General features: G+C 30.2%; 3 protein-coding genes across 3 annotated transcripts; 2 read left to right on the top strand and 1 right to left on the bottom strand.

Moving 5' to 3' along the window:
* Positions 1-5362: 5362 nt before the first annotated feature.
* On the bottom strand, positions 5363-7450 carry LOC123218146 (F-box/LRR-repeat protein 4). Its single transcript, XM_044639392.1, has one exon. It carries the CDS (start codon positions 7400-7402, stop codon positions 5576-5578), a length of 1827 nt encoding a protein of 608 aa, XP_044495327.1. The 5' UTR covers positions 7403-7450; the 3' UTR covers positions 5363-5575.
* Positions 7451-11895: 4445 nt separating this feature from the next.
* On the top strand, positions 11896-15688 carry LOC123218320 (probable receptor-like protein kinase At1g80640). Its single transcript, XM_044639712.1, has 10 exons — positions 11896-12274; positions 12978-13148; positions 13271-13521; positions 13628-13760; positions 13859-13922; positions 14013-14109; positions 14202-14301; positions 14782-14900; positions 14974-15063; positions 15155-15688. The coding sequence occupies exons 1-10, from the start codon at positions 12097-12099 to the stop codon at positions 15278-15280; spliced, it is 1329 nt and encodes a 442-aa protein (XP_044495647.1). The 5' UTR covers positions 11896-12096; the 3' UTR covers positions 15281-15688.
* A 3343-nt stretch (positions 15689-19031) lies between these two features.
* On the top strand, positions 19032-19643 carry LOC123218934. Its single transcript, XM_044640587.1, has one exon. It carries the CDS (start codon positions 19032-19034, stop codon positions 19641-19643), a length of 612 nt encoding a protein of 203 aa, XP_044496522.1.
* The last annotated feature ends 171 nt before the right edge of the window (positions 19644-19814 follow it).

Genomic DNA, 19814 nt, shown 5'->3' with positions numbered 1-19814 from the left:
AGAGAAGAGATGCTTTGTTGACAAGCTATATATTTATATTTTAGTGGCTTTTTATTGGTCGTAATTTAATTTAGACTCCATCTCCACTTTACTGTAGTTGATCAAATAAATAAATTTTATATATTAAATTTTGAATTCAAATAACATGATATTAATCATGATCATATAATTTACATGTCTATAATTATTGAGATAATTCTTTCCTTTAAAAGGTCATTGTTATTGAAATTTTTATTATTTTATATAATTTTTAAAATGTTATAACAAAAGTTAATGTTTTTATAATCGAATTAGATATTAATCTAATGAAGACAATAATTTAGTTTAATTGATGATCGGATTTGTTATAAGACTTGTTAACTATTTAAAATTTTTTTATATAATTTATAATTAAATATATAATTTGACTTATTTAGTATATATATTCAAATATTAAAAATAAAGGCTTGGTTCAATGTTTTATAATGAATTTTTGAAAAAAATCAATTTTTTATATTGACTGAGTCAAATTTGATTTTTATATATGATTCAATTGGTTCGATTAATACCATGATAAAAACTCAAGTTAATCATATTTTGCCACTCAAGGTTTGGTTTACAAATGTCGTTTCGTCTTTTAACGACATAAAATACATTTTTCATTTACAATTAAACCTTTCTTTAAAAACCTATATTTATAAGGGTAAAATAATAATTTTATCATTTGAAATTAAAAAGAATAAAGAATAATTATTTTACAAATCTCATCATATAGTTTTAAAGTGACAGTTTGACCATTTTATAAGTTTAAAAATATATAATTCAATTTATAGAATTTTGAAAACTCAAGCCACCACCATAATAACCACAACTCATTGAAAAGATCACATCGAAAAATGTTGTTGCACATAAAAACTTCACTAATAATAGAAAGATTGCATTAGCATCCATTGCAACTAACATAATAGTCAAAGTAGATTGCTTGTGTGTGTTATATATGGTGAGAGATTAGAGATGGTGCAAAGAAGGAGGCAATGGTGGTGGGATTGACCATGTGTGCAACAAAGAGGTGGGAGATGGTGTGAGAAAAAGAAAGCAATGGTGGTAGAGGGTCGATTATATACACAATAGAGTAGTAAGAGATGGTGGTGGAAACTGAATAGACATGTGACTAGTTTTATTGGTAGCAACAATAGTGATAATAAAAAAAAGAAGATGTTTTCGAAAATGTATATTCATAGAGGTGATACGTTAATTTTATTAATTTATATTTATATAATAATTTTAAAAATTGAAATAATTAAAAATAAAATAATAATTAAACTTTTAATACTATATTAAAACGATATTTTTACTAATAAAATTTAATTTTTGGATAAAGAAATGTGTGAGAAACGTGTTTTAATTCACTTTAAAATCTCTAAAATTCTTCACATAAATTGATTGTATTACCAACTTTATAGGTGGTTGCACTTGTAAAAAAAGATTTTCCATGAGGGTGAAGTGCATTCATCCGGTAACGTAATTAATGCAGGTTAGTGTTAAAGAACACGTCACACGTGGCGGTAACCAACAATGGGTTGAGAAGCACGTGCATGGAGTGAAGGCGGGGGTGATTGGGAGGTGACACTAAACAGTTAATGGAGGCGGGGCAGAGAAAATGATGGATGGAGTGCCATGTAGCACGTGTTCTGTGAGTGGGGCTACTTCACGTAATTTGTAACTCTTGGCTTAATATTGGACCTACAGGAAGATCCGTAGTTTTAGATTTAATAAAATGATATAATATGGTAGCTCGAATAGTTTAAATGGTAAAAAAAATTATATTTATAAAAAAAATATAATTTTAAATTTTTTTGATAGTATATTAAAAATTAAATTTAAATTTTGGATAAAAAGTATGATTTATATTGGAAAAAAAAATTACGTAAGTCAAAACTTAGGTGGGAAAATGTGATTTTCTCTACAAACAAAATTCAGTTTTTGAAATTTTGTCTCACTCAAAGGAGCATGTTATATTAGAAAATTTTTTGAACATGGACAAACATTAATGTTACGCTCAATTTAATAAAACCCGAGTAAATGTATGGTAAATTGAATAATGTTTTGTGAGCATATTGTGATAAATTTTATTGAATATTTCATACACTTCATTATGACGTATCAAGTTTGTCTGAATTTTTGAATTTTATGTATTCTATAACTTGTATGTATAAAACTTTGTTGTGGTTTAATTGGTTGATCACATGAATATTATGTATGAATTTGTGTAATTAATCCAAAATGTTAGACAAAAGAGGAAAACTCAATTAAAAACAATAAGGGGCCTATGATTTGGGATAATTTTTTAGGCCAAAGGACTATTTCCCACCCAATGTATGCTGCATTCCTAAGTTTCCCTCATTTAACTTTGATAATGTCAAATACATACTTATAAACAGTTAAAATTAACAGTAGTAAGGGTAAAATCGTTATTTTCTCTATAATATTAAAAATAAACTAAAATATAATCTCTTGTTGCCCCCATAAACTTTAAAAACTAAAAGTTTTCTCCAACCTAAGTTTTAAAAAATAACATTTTCACCCTAGGGCTTCGTTTTGAAATCTCCAGCTCTATTGTCGAAGGTCTTTCCCTTCTGAAATATCCTCTCTCTCCAGTAGTCTCTCTCCTCCCATTTGAACTCCCAATCAACATCGGAGGAGCGGTGGAAAACAAAGTTGTCATCTTCCTGGAGGTCTTCTTTTGGGAAGAGACGACCGTCTTCCTAAACGAAGTTCATCTTTGTCTGGGAGAACGAAGAACTTCGTCTTTCATAGCTCCTCCAACGTCGATTGGGCGTTCAAATGGAATGAGAGAGATCGCCGGAGGAAGAAGATGTTTCGAGAGGGAGAGACTGCTGACAATGGAGTCCGAGATGACATTAGAGATTTCAAAACGAAACCCTAGGGTGAAACTGTCATTTTTTAAAATTTAGGATGGGGAAAACTTTTAGTTTTTAAAGTTTAGGGGGCAAAAAGAGATAAAATTTCAAGGGTTTAGGGTTCTGTTAATTTTTACTGCTCATAGGTGGATATTTGAGATTATCAAAGTTAAAAAAGGGAAACTTGAGAATGCAACATACCTTGGGTGGAAAATAGTCCTTTGGCCTAATTTTTTATCACCTTCATAATTTATATAACATTTTTTTATTTATCAGTGAATAAAAGATTTTATTAATATTTTATTAGTAATTTGATTGTCACTTTTATATTAGGTATTTGTTTCCACATTTTCGTTGTTTAAAAATTATCAATGTAGCATTAATTTTATTATAATTTTATCATTTTTATCAAAATTTTAAAACAAAATGTTCTAATTTTTAATAAAAATAACAAAATATTTTAAAGGTATTTAAGTAAAATCATATTTTAATATTATTTTATTAATTATTTATATATGTCAGTTTTATAAACAAAAAAAATGTATAGTAGTTATTTTTTAAGTAAATTATTTCAATAATAATATTTTATTTTTAGTAATAAGATTATTAGAACCAAACTTACCCCAATTGGTAAGTCTATCTCATATTCCCAAAATAAAAAAAAATCAAGAAAAGACAAAAGAAAACATTAACAACAATAATTAGTTTGAATAAGTCACTGAAATTTTATCTTAACTTATCACTTAAGAAGAGTTAAATTCAAATTAAATTGATTCAAACTTGATTAAACTTGAAATAAGTAAGCACGGCTCAAGCTCAAACTCAGACCATGCGCATAGAAGATTATCGAGTTTGAGCCATGAAGGCACTGAACTTTTCATTCTATGACTGAATTTTCAAATTTTTCCATTAAAGGGACTAAATTTTTACTATTTTTCATTGAATGTGCAAAATTAATCACTTCATTTCCAAACACAAAACAAAAAAAATAATTTTAATTATGTTTGTTTAGTACTTTCAATAAGAAATACTAAAAAGTCAAGTTCTTTCTATAAGAAAATATAAAAATTTATTTTATTTTATAAGAAAATTTAAGAGTTTAGCCACTTCAATAAAAAAATAAAATTTAATCTCTTCAATCAAAAAATGTAATACCTCTGGATATTGTTATCCCTAATTTTAAAATTAAATATAACAACACATGAGGGTTCAGAATTATCACTTATTAAATAAAATGTTCAAACTTTGCCTTTTTTTTTTTCTATTAAAAATTTTGAACTTTTCTAAATTCTTTATTTAAGAGACCAAATTTATATTTTGCCATACAAAAATGGGTTTAATCTTTCACATCTTAAAATTGTTAATGATATAGATTTTTTTAAAATTAAAAAAATGATTACTAGTATAATGTTTTGCTAATGTGGACATTTTTTGGTTGACTTTTTTTCTATTATAATTCACTTAAAAATGAAATTTATTCAATTAAAAAATCATAAAATTTGATTGTTTCAATAGAAAAATAAAAAAGTTTAATTTCTTTAATAAAAAAATCAAAGTTCGATCTCTGTATCCAAAAAAAAAAAAAACAGTTTTTAAAGGTAATACGATCATCTATTGGTCAAATTCTAACAACAAATAGATTTAAAAGACTGGGGGAGGGTGGAGACATTAATAATGAAAGGACCAACTTATGAATTTTGGAAAGCACATGAGAGATCATTGGCATAAGCCCATTTTGGATGTTTAATTTGTCATTCTCGGTGGAAACAACTCATGAAGCACAACAACAATTTTTCAAGGCATGTTTATTCTTTTTACGGTTAGATTCAAATTAAGTCAAACTCAAACTCGTTGAACTCACTTCAAAGAGTTCGAACTTGAATTGAGCTTTGAGCTCGGTTTTTTACTAAAACAATATCGTTTTAATATATATTAATCGAAATAACATCGTTTTGTATCGAATTTTTTAAGTTTGCGAGTTTGACCCTAAAGCTTAAGTTTGAACTCAAACTAAAAAATATTGAACTTTTAGACTCAAACTCGTTTGAATTGAACTCGTTTTAGATTCGTTTAAACCAAGCATAAGTTCGAACTTGAATAAACTCGGTTTGAATCCAACTCTAATTCCTTCCAACATATCGTTATTTTGTTAAACAAACAAACAGTTTAAAATTTTCCTCAAGTGAAAGCCTCTTGACTTGGGTGATGTGGCAAGGCCTTCCAATAGATGCCCTTTCATTTCACACTTCTTCTAAGTGAAAAACTTGCAGCTTTGCAAAAGTATATAGATTTACCACAATCTCTTCATCTACACATAAACTGATATGAAATACAGAGAAGGTAAAACAAGCTTCTCTACTCATTCATAAACTGATAAGAAGCTTCCTCAGAACCTTCTTACAACAATAAAATTTCAAAATGCTTTCAATGAAATGAAGAAACAATTGCATGAAATACTGTGATGGTAAAACAAGCTTCTGAAATTTTGACATTTTGTTCAACATGTAATCACACTAAATACACAGAATAATACAATAATAAGAAAGAAGAAATACATAAAGACAAGAACTCCAGCCTACAATGGTAATGGAGTGCCCATCATCACATACCTGTACACTTGCAAAACAACTTTGTAAAGACCTAACCAAAAGAAAGCAAGTAGCTTTTACTCTCACCTAGCCATCACAAACCAGGCATCCATGGTTGAAGAAATAGCTCCTCTGGTTATTAGAAGGAGCAAAACCACCAGGCGGGATAATTTTCCTCAGCGATGGCCTTGTGAACACCATCCAAGCCACAATACCATCATTCACATTACACCACTTCAAATTGATCTCCCTCAATGAGATGCAATTTTCCACCGCTTTCACCAACCCACTGGTGGTAACATTAAAGCATTTCTCCAAATTCAAATACAATAGTCGGCAACAATGATTTGCAATCATTATCAGTGCATCTTCATTCAATCCAGATCCAGATGCTCGCAAAACCTCCAACTTTGGCAGATCAAAACCTATACCAAGATTATTCAACTGTCGACACACATTAATCTCCAAATGTCTAACCTGACTGCAATTCCTCAAAATTTCACCAATTCCTTCTTCTGAAATTCCCAAACAGCTGGTCACATCAAGAACTTGTAAACTAGGACAAAGTAATGCAACCTTTTTCAGAAATTCAGAGCTCAAATTGCCATTCCTAGCCAAATACAAACTCTTGACTCGAGGGTTTATTTTTGAATCCATTGGAAATTCCTCTATTCCCAGATTTGTATATTCCATTTTTATTTCACTCAACAGGGGACAGTCTCTTATTAGTGTAAAGAATGTTGCATTGGTGAGCATTGAACAGTAGCAAAGCTTTATGGAGGTTAAACTCTGGAGAAATTTAGATAACTCAATCATAGACTCATCACTAAGAAAATCTGCAGCTTCAAGGTTCAAATTTTCAGGGGACTGGTACTTTTGCAACAAAACCGAGATTCCAGCAAATGTATAGTAACGACAATGTGAAAGACTAACTTTCTTTAACTTAAGAGAAGCTTCTGCCATCGAACAAAGGAATTCATCAGATAAAAACGAATTCGAAAGATCAACTTCACATAAATTTCTTGCTTCGCCAAATTTATCCGTAAAATTTTGATGAATTGAAGGAATTCCAATTCCATTCATTGAAATTGAACTCAAATGTTGACTAGAACCCATCAGTAAACCAATACCGGTTTGAGTTATGAAATCACAGTCATTAACCACAAGTTCTTTCAACAAAGGACATTTCGAACTGATCGAAGCGAGAGACTTATCAGTAAGAAAAAAATTACCCGAAACATCAATCTTTAATAGTCTCTCGAGCTTCACCGCCATAGCATGAATCCCAGCATCAGTTACAAAACCTGAACAAAACCTCAAATCCGGAGACCCATCTGGAAAATCATCACCATTATAGTCAGGATAACTGATGTCAAGTACTTCAATAGCCGGACAAGACTCGGCTATTGCAATCACATCTTCATCTTTTAATCCAATTTTTGAACAAATCAATTCTCTTAAATTCTTATTTTTTGACACCAATTCTCGAAGACCGGTTATGGGAAATTCCTTCTGGTTTGAAATATTAAGCGAAACAAGATCCATCTCACATTCTGAAACTGAGCAAAGAAAGGCATCCACATCCAACGCTACTTGAGAAAAATCGAGCTTTTTGAGATTTGGGAAGCGGGGAAGCAGATTGAAAGTCTTATGGAGAGCTTGTTGAGTGAAAACGAGGTTACGGCGTAGATTATTGGTGATGGAAAGCAACTTGCGGGAGACTAAAGAGATGGGTTCGAAGTGGCGCTCATCGCCCAAGGAATTGAGGATCAATTCCCAGCATTCTTCCGGTAAATCCATGGAAATGACGTCGTATTCCAAGGAAGGGGAAGATGACAGCATCAGGAAAATATTGACGGATGGATTAGGGGTGCAGAAATCAACGGCGAGGATGTGGTGAATATAATGTATCATGGGTAGATTGTAGCTAAGCTAACATCAAGTGTGTGGTTTTTGAATTTCGAATTTGTGTGAGGCGCTATTTTATTTTTGTTGTTAAAATGAAGATAAAAAAGTAATAAAGCGAGGAAATGAAAACGAGGGATTCCTAATCTTTTATACGTAAATATATTATTATATTATTAAATATTATTAATTTAAAAATAAATAATTATTTTTTATTCAAATTTTAGTTAACTCTTAAAAGTATATTTATAATAATTTAAAAAATTAAATATTTACTTATAAATTATTATTTTTTGAAATTTCTATTAGAGATAAGAGAAAATCATAAGTATTAGAGGTAAAATAAAACTTTTGTTAGAAGAAAATTGGACTTTTCAAATTTGGGATATGAATTTGAGTTAAGTTTTAAACTTTAAACTTAGAATCAAGTTAAATTTGAATTATCTTTAATTTTGATTAAATAAATTTAATTTATTCTATTTTTTATTTGAATTAAACTTAAATTATAAAATATTTAGCTTTCATTTATTTATAGAATTATCAAAATTAAATTTTTGAAAAATAATAATTTTATCATTTAGAACTTTTGAAAAACAAATAATTTAGTCTCTTTAAGAATATGAAAATCCTAACCTTATCACCGCCAACTAACTAAAATCTCTCGTCTCAATCACTACAACAAACATTATCATCCCTTAATCCATCTCATGGGGAGCCCAAGAAAATTGGACTTTTCAATTCTAGGATATAAACTTGAGTTAAGTTTCAAACTTTAAATTTATAGTCAAATTAAATTTAAATTATTTTTAATTTTAACTCAATAAATTCAAGTTATCTTATTTTTTTGTTTGAATTAAATAAAAGTTATAAGATATGCAAGCCGGACTCATATCTAGACTTATCAAAATCAAACTTTGTTAGAAAATTCCAAGAATGTAAGGAAAAAATAATAATTTTATCATTTAAAACTTTTGAAAAACCAATAATTTAGTCCCTCCAAGAATTTGGAAATCAAAACCTTATCACCATCAACTAAAATCTCACCTCTCAGTCCACCATAACAAGCATCACCATCCCTTAACACATCTCATGACAAGCCCAAGAAGAAGTCAACATCATCAAATTCTGCTAATGAATTGAATTGTCGGCAAATTAAGATGAAATTTTAATACTTTGCCCCGTTAGATTTTATCGACAATTATGAGATTTAGGGTTGAAGTCATTGAATAAGTTTTTGGTGAAAGGTGTCACAACCGCTAAATTTTTTCAGTGAGTTTTCTAATTACTATACATCAAGTTAAAAATGAGAATAGTAAACGAAGAAGAAAAAAGTGAAAATAAATGAAAGAAATAAAAAATGAGATAATTTTTAACATTATAATAAGTTTTTTTTAATTATAAAAAGAAACTCTATTTGAGTTAAAATATTTTTTTAAAATTAAATTAATTACCATTATACTAAATAAATTAAATTTATTTTTTTATATAAAATATTATTTTTTATTATCCAAATTACCTTTGTAATATCACTAGTGAAAAAATTGTTGGTTGGAGGTCACACCTTTGACGGGAAACTGTGATTTTCCCCATTAAGTAACGACAGGAAGACATTGAAGCACATGGTTCGATGTTCCTTTCATCATACGTATTAATATTAAAGATAAAACTATGTGTACCCACTTTGGGTACACAAATGTGTACACATTTATATGTGTCATCATGTGATTGGATGATTTTGAATTAAGAATAAAACAATAATCAATCATATGATGACACATATGAGTGTGTATATATTTGTGTTCCCAAAGTGGGTACACATAGTATTACTCTAATATTAATATTAATATTCAACCATATATTTGGTTAGCATTTGCAATCTTAATTCAATTATTATTGGCGTAAGCAGTCTCGCATTTGCACATGGCCAGATTTTCACGTGCACTAAATAAACTTATAAAGCCCACAACTCGATAAAATAATAATTAATTATATAATGATACATATAAATATATAATTATTTATATATTTAAAATATATATGTATAATATATATATATTTTTTTATGTTTTCAAGGTAAGTTAAACTATTTATATTTGTATCAACAAATTAATCTCGTACGATCATGGATTTAGACGAAATGTGACAACAAGGAGGCGAAATATAAGTCTAATTTAAATTCAAAGTAAACAAGGTAATTTATTAAATCAATAATCTTTTACAGTAAAGGAAATTAGAGCAAATTTTGTAACTTATAAAAAAATAAAAAAAAATATATATAAATAATATATATAATTTTTATGTAAATAACATATATTATTATATAATTGAGTATTATTTTATTTTAAATTTAAAATAATTTAATTATATATTAATATATAATTATTCATACAAATAACGATTCCAAAAATTAAATTCGTGAGTAAACAGTGTCTCATGGGCAAACAGTAAATTTCGTGAGTGGAAAGTCAATTTCGTGGGATAACAGGTTAACACGTGAGTGAACAGTGCCTCACAAATTTACTGTTTAGATCCTTATGATTATTTAAAATAAACTATTAATAATAATTATGAAAATATCTTCCTATTTTTGAAAAGTACGCATATGCTTCTAATTAAAAAAAACAATATTTTATGTATTTATTTTAAATATAAAATTATATATATTATTTTATCTTTAATTTAAAATTATTTAATAATGTAATATACATATAAATTTATATAGGATAGTTTTATTGTTAAAAAAAAAACAATCACAAATATGCATAATTATTCTAAGCTGGTTTCTCTAATTTTCAAAAGCCATTTCAAACACTCATAAAATTTTTTAGTAATAATTATGAAATTAAAAAAAAATAGAGAGGAAATAGTTTTGAGTTATACTGAAGCAATCACATGTGCACTAGGGGTAATGTATCTTGAAGTGGACCATCGTTTTTATAGAAAAATAGGATTTCTTTTTTTAAAAAAAAAATTAATATCCCATAAAATATTAAATATAAAACAAAGTAAATTTGATTACATGCCCTATTGTATTTGTATATAAAATTATGTATATTATTTTTATATATAGTTTTATTGTAAATAAAAAGACAGAAATGGATAAATTGGTAAAGTTTTTTTTTTTTTTGGCATCTTCAATTAATATAACCTTCTCTATAATATGTAATTTACTACCAGAATGCATGAACCTTACATCAGTATCTTTAGCTTCCAATTCTTGACTTTTATTAGGGTTATTGATTTCGATCCAATATTTAGGACATTTCCATCTTTGTCACTTATAATAATATCACCGTCATCTCTTTTGCCACACAAGAATTTGTTAAAGAAGTCGACACTATCATATTTTATTGGTAAGTTGATAATATTAACAATATATTGATGAACTTTGATGACTTGACAATATGAAATTTCATCAATGGTGGTGGGGTTTAGGGTTGAAGTCATAAACCAATTTGTCAATAAAGGTGGCAACTTAGCACTAAGAGGGTTCAATTGTCAACAATTTGGCTGTAACTTTGGGACAATGAAGGAGTAGATTAGGGGAAAAAGAGGGTGACAGTGAAAGATAGATAGACAAAATGGGTTGTTCTGCAATTTGGATATCTAAATGTTTTCTTTTTTTATTTTATTATTTTTGAGTACTTTTGAAAAATGAAAATTTTAATGAGAAAATAATATCTGAACTTTCTAACACTATGCCTTTTTTCATTTTAGTTGAGAGCGGTAAATTTTGTGCAAAAAAAAAAAAAGATAATTTATTGAAAGATGCTTTTGGTAGAATGTAATTTACTTTAATTTGATTTTAATAGTTGACAAAACTGATAGAGTATTAAAACTTGTATAAAGAAAGTTTGAGTTCAAACTTTTAACGCGTTTATGAAACCTTAACTTATCTGATATGGTTTAGTCATTATATTTTAGGTTTATCCGTTTAACTAATACAGACAGATTTTCGACTAACAAAAAAAAAAATTTACTCTAATTTATCATTTGTACGTGAGCAAAAGTTCACATGAGATTTGTGACGAAGTCACAAGTACTCCAGCAAATATTAATCATAGAAGTTGAAATAATTTTGTTAATAACAATCATATGTTATAATGTGGCGAAAGTCAATTGGGTGAAGGTAATAAGCTTGTGGTTGCCAATTCGGCGGTAATTCATTAACGAAGAAAAATAAAATTAATTTAATTTGATTCAAGTTAATTATTTTTTTATTAGAAAATTCTTTAATTATTGGCCCTCAAAAGGTTATTATTATTATAATTTTCCTTAATTATATGAAGAGATACTTATATGGGCTAATCATGAATGTCATTTTAACTTTTATACGAAATTAACCAATGAGGATGGGCAACAAAATGTCAATATCTTTTCTGGGAAGCCAAGACCTGAGAGACCTACTGTCACCATCCTCACCTCGATTCCTAATCTCTTATGTCACACACGTCTAGGTCCCCATAATTTTCGGATTTTCAGCTTTGGATTGCTAACCGCCACATGATTTCTCGTTCACTGGCCCCACTTCTCAACTCTTAAGAAAAAGGAAAAGCGGTTTCTTAATTTTCCTGCAACACTCTTTTCTTTTGTCCCCTTCTACATTGATTCACTGAAGGTAGATTCGAAGTTAAAGGAACAAAACAACCAAAGGAAATTTCAAAACAAGTTTCACTCTTTACTTTAATTTTTTTTTCGAAGGAATGGAAATGAAGCTTCTTGTAATGATTCTACCCATGTGGGCTTGTTTTTATTCTTTGTTCTCATTTGTCCTTGCTGCCAGACAGGACACAACTGTTTCCAACATTTTTAGTTCTGGTTTTGTTGTTGTGAAGGAACCCATTTCTCAGTTTTCTGCAAAAATGGAAGCTCAATCTCCAGGTCTGTCAACAATTGCCACTGTTTTTGTTTATGAATGTTGTTTGTTTTGTTTTAAAAGTTCTGTACTTTAAGTTCAGAAAGGTTAACTTTGAATGTGCTGTTTGTTTGGTTGCTGAGATTATTCAGGGAGAAAGCACCCTAGCAAAACACTAAAACCGATTATGCTCTAGCTTCTGGGAAAATTTCATTCTTCCAAATACAAACTTTATTTTAAATCTGGTTTTTTCCTCTACCTAGTCTCATTGACTTTCACTCTCAGAACTTTGAAATTAAAGATACGTATCTAGATTTATGCTTTGCAAGAAGAATTACTAAGTTAATTTCTTTGGAGTTCCAGTTGTTGAATTTTGGCTGTTAATAATATTGGTACAAAATGAATTTAGATTTTGAATTTACAATTTTAACTTTTGAAATGTACTTGATGAAATAGTGTATCTGGGTTAAGTTAGTATTTTCTCATAAACTTGTATAACTTAAAGACATGATGAACTTGATATATTCTTAATTCTGAGCTGCCTAATCTGTATTTATGCAATTTAACGTTGAGTAAAGATAATGAGAAATAGAAGAACATTCATACAAAACTAATTTGGATTTTGGCTGATTAAGCACGAGCCTGTTTTGTTTTTGTTTTAAGTGCATTTTTTGTCAGTTTCTTTTCATAATCTTTTATATTTGCTAAGGTTGTTTATGTCTCTTTCAGGAAATTCTGAGGTTAGAATAGTGCACCACCAAGACCTGAACAAGAAAATACTTATAGCGCTTGTTGTTGCTTCCACTCTTCTTGGTGTTCTATTTCTGCTCTTTTTATACTTTTGGATCTATAGATTGAAAACATTGAAGAATTCCAACGGAAAAAGCAAGCAGAACTTTGGTATCATTCTATTTCATGGATCATGTTGCTTTTGTTCTTATGTTAGTTGTCTAAACCAATTTTTCATCTGTTAATATTCATGTTATGTTTATCTTTTCTTCTTTACTTGTTACGATATGTAGATTCCGGCCGAGGACTTTCATTGAGTCCAATAATGGGGCGATTTAATTCTTTGAGGACAACAGGCAAGACGGATGCAGTTGCTGTCATTGAGTATCAGTATATAGAAGCTGCCACAAACAATTTCTGTGAAAATAATGTACTGGGACAGGGAGGTCGTGGGCGAGTCTATAAAGCTCGTTTCAATGAAAAATCCCTTGCTGCAGTGAAGAGAATTGATGATAGAGGGCAGGATGCTGAAAGAGAATTCGAGGTATTTTTTCGTTTTTCCCAGATTGACTTGGATATCTATTTTCTGTGAATTGCTACTAGTGTAACTAATGGTTTTTCTTTTGTGAAAAATTGGATTGCAACTGCAGAATGAGCTGAACTGGTTAACTAAATTCCAGCATCAGAACATTATTTCTCTTTTTGGTTACTGCATCCATAATGAAACAAGGTTTCTTGTATATGAAATGATGCAAAATGGCTCTTTGGAGAACCAATTGCATGGTATAAACTTCTCCTTTATTTTTAATTAACTCGCCATAGATGATGAAAGATTTGAACTTCTAACATATGTGTTGTATTTGTTTGGATGAACATTACAGGACCTACTCATGGATCTGATCTAACATGGCATCTGCGAATGAAAATTGCTGTTGACGTAGCACGGTAGTGCCTCTTGTCAGCTTCATTATTTACTTATTTTCTGCATAGTTTTTCATTTTTAATGTTGGTTTGAACTATTTTACCGAATGCTAGAGGACTAGAATACCTGCATGAGCACTGCAACCCTCCTGTAGTCCACAGAGATCTGAAATCGTCTAACATTCTTCTTGATTCCAACTTTAATGCAAAGGTAAATATTATCTAAGAATCATGAAATGCAAAGGTATAGCTTTTACAATGTTAATGGGAATGTTTCTGCTTCTAAGTTTTTGCTTCTTCCAGCTTTCAGATTTTGGCCTTGCAGTGACTGGTGGAACCCAAAGCAAGAATGTAAAGCTTTCTGGAACGCTGGGCTATGTTGCCCCAGAGTACCTGTTAGAGGGTAAGCTAATATTTTGTTTGACTGAAGCATGATAGCGGTTGATTCTTCTGTTGAATATTGCTTTTTAACTTTTCCAAGTCCCTTTATAGTTCTTTATCTGTCTTGTAACCCCTCAAGCTCTATTTTGTGCTATGTTACATGACTGGGTTCATTAGAAAGTTGCTACTTGTGAGATGACTGTGTTTCAACTTTGAACTTCTAATGTGATTTTTTTTTCTTAAGCCATTGTGCACAATCAAGCTTTTCTACAGTCGTGTTGGATACACTGTGCTATTAGAGCCTCTTTGAGCATCCAAATGTTCTAAAGATTAAAGAGTTGTGATAATATTTGAGTTCTTCCTTTTCCCTTTGTGCTGAAATTGGAATGGGCTTGAGTTCTCTTAAAATAGATCCATCTTGTTATATTTATCATCTATGGTGCCTCGATATTGATTTTGTAATTCTAAGTAAAAAAACTAACACGATCATCACTTTTTCCAGGTAAACTAACTGATAAGAGTGATGTATATGCCTTTGGAGTTGTATTGCTGGAGCTTCTGATGGGAAGAAGGCCGGTGGAGAAGACGTCACCAAGTCAATGCCAATCAGTAGTCACATGGGTAAATTTCTTTCAATCACAAAGCAACTGCATTAAAGAAGTCCCAGTTAGCTGATAATAATTTTTTTTCGCAGGCCATGCCTCAGCTCACTGACCGATCAAAGCTTCCCAAGCTCATGGATCCTGTAATTAGAGACAAAATGGATTTAAAGCACTTATATCAGGTAATTATTTCTGAAGCACAATTATTAGAATATTTATATTCCAAAATTTTGCTTCACTTACAAATTTGAGTTTCTTACTTGGAATGAACAGGTTGCTGCTGTGGCAGTGCTATGTATACAACCTGAACCAAGTTACAGGCCATTGATAACGGACGTTCTACATTCGCTCATTCCCCTTGTACCTACTGAGCTTGGAGGATCACTACGAGTCGCATAAACAGCATAAACTTTGCCTTATCAGCACCCAGCCTTTCACACAAATATTTAACCGTGTTTATCGTATCAGTTGGCATCACATTCTCCAATGCCGGTAGAAGTTCAAACTACAGCACACTCTTCTGTTTTATTCCTGATCATTCTTTTCCAGACAAAAGGTGCCATCAGGGATTCATATACAGGTAAGATCATGCTAGTTGGAAATTCAGTTTCAATTCGGTACAGCTGTAAATTATATGTGATTGTGTTATAGAACTTGCAATGTAGCTTCTTTGGTTTAGATTCATGAAATTGGAATACACGTTTGGATGAAATTGAAGAATTCTAATTTCGAATCAGAAGAATGGTAGATAACAGTGCGATGTAAAGATTCCAGTATGGTTGAAATATGAATGTCTTATATTCCTGATGTTGATAAGCATTGAAAAGATTTTCTTAAGCTTTTTGATATACAAGATATGAAGTTCTAAAGCAGTCATCATGGCTGTCAGAGTTAGTGCATCAAAATCTTGCTTTTATTGTTGATGATTCATGGTTTTGAACAGTCTCCTAATTTTACATGAAGGGTCTTATTATTGTCAATGAAATAGGCCATACATCTTGGGGACCATTGTCACTCTTTCAATCTCAATGATGAACTTCTAGGAGCTCCTTTTGGGTTGTGGATTCATGAAGGGATGATTCAAGCCAAATTTGTTTGAATTCGAAAACAAGTTTGTTTCGAATGAGTCCAAAACAAATTCGGCTCAAGCAAACTCAAGCTCAAGCTAGAAAACTTCAATACAAATTAAATAAAGCAATGTTCTTTTGATTAATATGTATAAAAATAACGTTATTTTAATTATTTTTTACGTGGCTCAATTTGAATTCGATCTCGGTTTTCTTCAAGTAAGTCAAGTTTGGGTAACTTTGAGGGGAGTTTATCGAACTCAAGCTTAACACTTTTCAAATCAAAATTAAACTCAAGTTTAAATGAGTTCAAGTTTGACTCGGCTCAGATCCAATCCTATCTGGACTTGGATGCATTTGCCTTGTAAGAAATTTGTGCATTTTCCATAGAAAATTTGTCAAGAAGAAGCCAAGTGCTAGAGGAATGAATCTTGCTTTGAATGTTTCTCTAATTTGACTGGGCAACACCTTAATTTTTTGACTCTGCCATCCACATTTCACACATACCAAAACCCTGCACTTTTTCAAGTTACCTGCACCGTTTTCCAGCATCAATCATGTAACTCTATAATAGAGCTCTCAGTACTTCTCTAAATTGTCAACGCCACGAGGAAATTTTTTTTTAAAAAAAAAAAACCTTCTCTTATTCATTATTGGAGTTCACAATATATGTATAATAAAAAGTACGGTAAAAAATATAATTTTATATAAAATAATAATATATTATTAAATAATTAAATATTATTTAATATATTAATATATAATTAAATAATTTTAAATTAAAAATAAAATAATATTTAATTATTTAATGGTATATTATTATTTATATATAAAATTATATATATTATTTTTATACATAATTTTATTAATAACATAAGATCACCTTTGATAATAGGTTAATAACATGCAGATCCCCTGAAAGTTGAGAAATTGACACACCAAAATCAACTATAATCAAGACAACAGATGTGCCCAAGTGAGGATTCAATTTGTCTTATTCAGTAACATTGATTATTAAGGAAAACAAGGGTTAGATCTATGTCGTTTTTTCCATGCATAATTATTTTGTCCCCTAACTAATGGAAACAATTAATCCAAAGTTAAATATATTGAAGTTTGCGATGTGGGGGGATGCCGACTGATATCTGCAATAAATAACTTTATAATTATTGCTTGGCCAAAAGACTTAATCCCATCCCTCCTACGGTTAAATCTCAAAATTTTACCTTTTTAACTTTCAAATATTTAAACACTCAAAGTTGCAGTTTGTTAAAATTTTTAGTTTGGATTAAAAGAAAAATCTTCTTTTAATAATAATATTTAAACAAAATAAAAGTTTATATTATTATAATTTTTAATTTAAAAAGCTAACAAATTTTCTCTAAAATTAAGTTTTGAAATGTGAGAATTTCCTCTCTACTTAGGGTTTCAAATTTTGCAAGTGAATTTCCTATGACCGACGATCAATCTCCCTCCCTCCTTGTGACATATCTCCCTTTGACGCTTTCCCTCCAACTAATGATATTTGGATTTTATGGAATCCAAACGAAAAATCGAAATTCTTCTTTTGGATCTTCATCTTTCAACGAAGTTGGCTTCGTTTGAATAACAATAACGATTCAAAGTAAAAGTTTCGACTAGATTCCATCAAATCCAGATATTGTTAGTTCAAGGAAAAACTTCTGAGAGAGAAGTTGTTGGGAGGGAGAGAGATTGACTATCATTTGTTAAAAATTTGCCAGCGAAATTTGAAACCCTAGGTTGGGGGGAAATATCACTTTTCAAAACTTAATTTTGAAGGAAAATTATTAGTTTTCCAAATTAAGGGGGTAAAATAACATAAACTTTTATTTTTTAAATATTATCATTAATGAACGATTTTACCCTTAATTTTAACAAAAAATTTTAACGGATTTTAGTTAATGGATGAATATTTAAATTTTTAAAAGTTTGAATGTAAGACTTTTGAGATTTTACTATATCTTGAATGGGAATATGTTTTTTGGCCTTGTTGCTTACCAATTCACAAATACAAACAGGAAAGGTAACATTTCAATATCAGAATGTTCTTACTGTTTCCTTTGCTCGGCAGCTTCAAGTCTTCTACTCATGAAGTATCCTTGCACTCTTTAAGCTTGGCAAAGTCCAAAACAGCATATATGAGACAAGTTTGGGGGATATTCTGAGCATATATAAAAATAAGCTCAACTTCTCACTGTGGTAATAATTTATATATATTGCGTAGACATGTTTGCTGTGCTAATGGAAGTAGTCTTAAGATTTTAAATACAATTAGGCCAAAAGACTTTTTTCCACTCAGGTTTAGTCTATCGTTAAAGTTAGATTAACTAACTTTTAAAAATCCAAATATTAACTTGTCATCTGGCATTGTTAAAATTTTTTGTTAATTATAAAAGAAAAATGTTATTTGGAGTGTAATATCAAAAATAAAATAAAATTTTATCTTAGTTTTGAAAACTAATAATTTTTCTCTTAAATGAGTTTTAAAAACTTACTTTTTTTTCTCTTTTTTAGGGTTTTATTTTTTAATATTATATTATAAAATAATTATTTTACCTTTATAACTAATAAAAATATTTTAACAGAGTTGGATGATAGGTGAATATTTAGATTTTCGAAAGCTAATTGGTATCACTTTGATAATGAACTAAATCTTGGATGGAAATAAAATAAGTCTTTTGGCCATACAGTTAATACCTAATCAAATGGATACTTTTGTTTATAGAAAACAATTGCATAAAACAAATGAAATATTTTCCTTTGTTTGAATGCAAATTTCCTAAGTAATTACTCCAGACTAATTTACTAGATCTCTCATCGATTTTCTTCAAGTGTTATGGCCGATCCAAACTATATAAAATTCTTAAACCTTGCGTCTTTTCAGCGATATAACCGAGAAGCCATGAAATATAATATAAGCACGTATTTCTCATCAACAAATTCTCGTCAAATTTCCTTGAAATTTCAGCCACGCCAAAGGAAAATTCTTAATCTCCTGATATGTTCCCTTTAATTTGATATTATCTTGTAACTTGAATCCAATCTCATATGTTTGGAAAGCCATGTCAATTTCAAGCTGGCTCTGCACTAACAGCACCAAGAACATGGTGGTCAAGGTGGTTCATCCCGGCGGCCATGTAGAGCTCCATGACCGGCCGGTGCTCGCGGCTGAGATTATGCTGCGAAACCCCAAGTGCATGGTCGCCTATCCACACGTGTTTCAACAACCATGGGCAGTTCTTGCTCCGGAGACCACACTAACCCTAGGGAAAAAGTATTTTGTTGTGCCTGTGGGCACCATACGGAAGCTCCAGCGAAGTTCTTTTAAGCATTCCACTCCCCCAGTTGAAGCAAATGGGAGCACTGAAACTCCTAAAGATATGAAACATGCTAGTGATGAGGGAGACTTTGTTAACAAGGACAGCTCTGATGCTAGGAGAGTTAATGTTTCGAAGGATAAGTGCTTCATGAGCCTTATTGCGAGGATAAAAAATCAGGGCAACTGTGAAGATTCAAGCAGGGGAACAAGATCATCGAGCAGCTTTGCTTCTTCTGAGACAAAGGGAAATGCTAGGAAGAGAAATAATTATTTTACAAGAAGTTCACCATCACCAAACAGACGTGCAAATATTGATCACTGGCAACCAAATCTAGAAAGCATCACTGAAGAGTGAAGAATAAATTTGTTGATGTGAAAAAATGCATCAGTGATGAGGGCGTAGCATTGTGACGTGCAATTTAGTGCAAGGAATTGAGAGAAGTTTAATGGAAAGGAACAAAGAAGCAAGGGTAATAATGTAATTACGTAATTAAATATAATTGAATACTAATACAATGAATCTAGA

Source organism: Mangifera indica, chromosome 6, assembly GCF_011075055.1.
Source record: "Mangifera indica cultivar Alphonso chromosome 6, CATAS_Mindica_2.1, whole genome shotgun sequence".
In the NCBI taxonomy this organism is placed as follows: Eukaryota; Viridiplantae; Streptophyta; class Magnoliopsida; order Sapindales; family Anacardiaceae; genus Mangifera; species Mangifera indica.
The sequence above is the reverse complement of the archived record's forward strand: the minus strand, read 5'-3'. Positions and strand labels throughout refer to the sequence as shown.

Bases quoted from the DNA above. Each gene is read 5' to 3' on its own strand.
- LOC123218146 (XM_044639392.1), bottom strand. From the start codon at position 7,402: ATGATACATTATATTCACCACATCCTCGCCGTTGATTTCTGCACCCCT.
- LOC123218320 (XM_044639712.1), top strand. From the start codon at position 12,097: ATGGAAATGAAGCTTCTTGTAATGATTCTACCCATGTGGGCTTGTTTT. The intron at 13,149-13,270 runs GTATCATTCTAT...TACGATATGTAG, and splicing joins AAAAAGCAAGCAGAACTTTG to ATTCCGGCCGAGGACTTTCA. The intron at 13,761-13,858 runs GTATAAACTTCT...TGAACATTACAG, and splicing joins TTTGGAGAACCAATTGCATG to GACCTACTCATGGATCTGAT.
- LOC123218934 (XM_044640587.1), top strand. From the start codon at position 19,032: ATGTCAATTTCAAGCTGGCTCTGCACTAACAGCACCAAGAACATGGTG.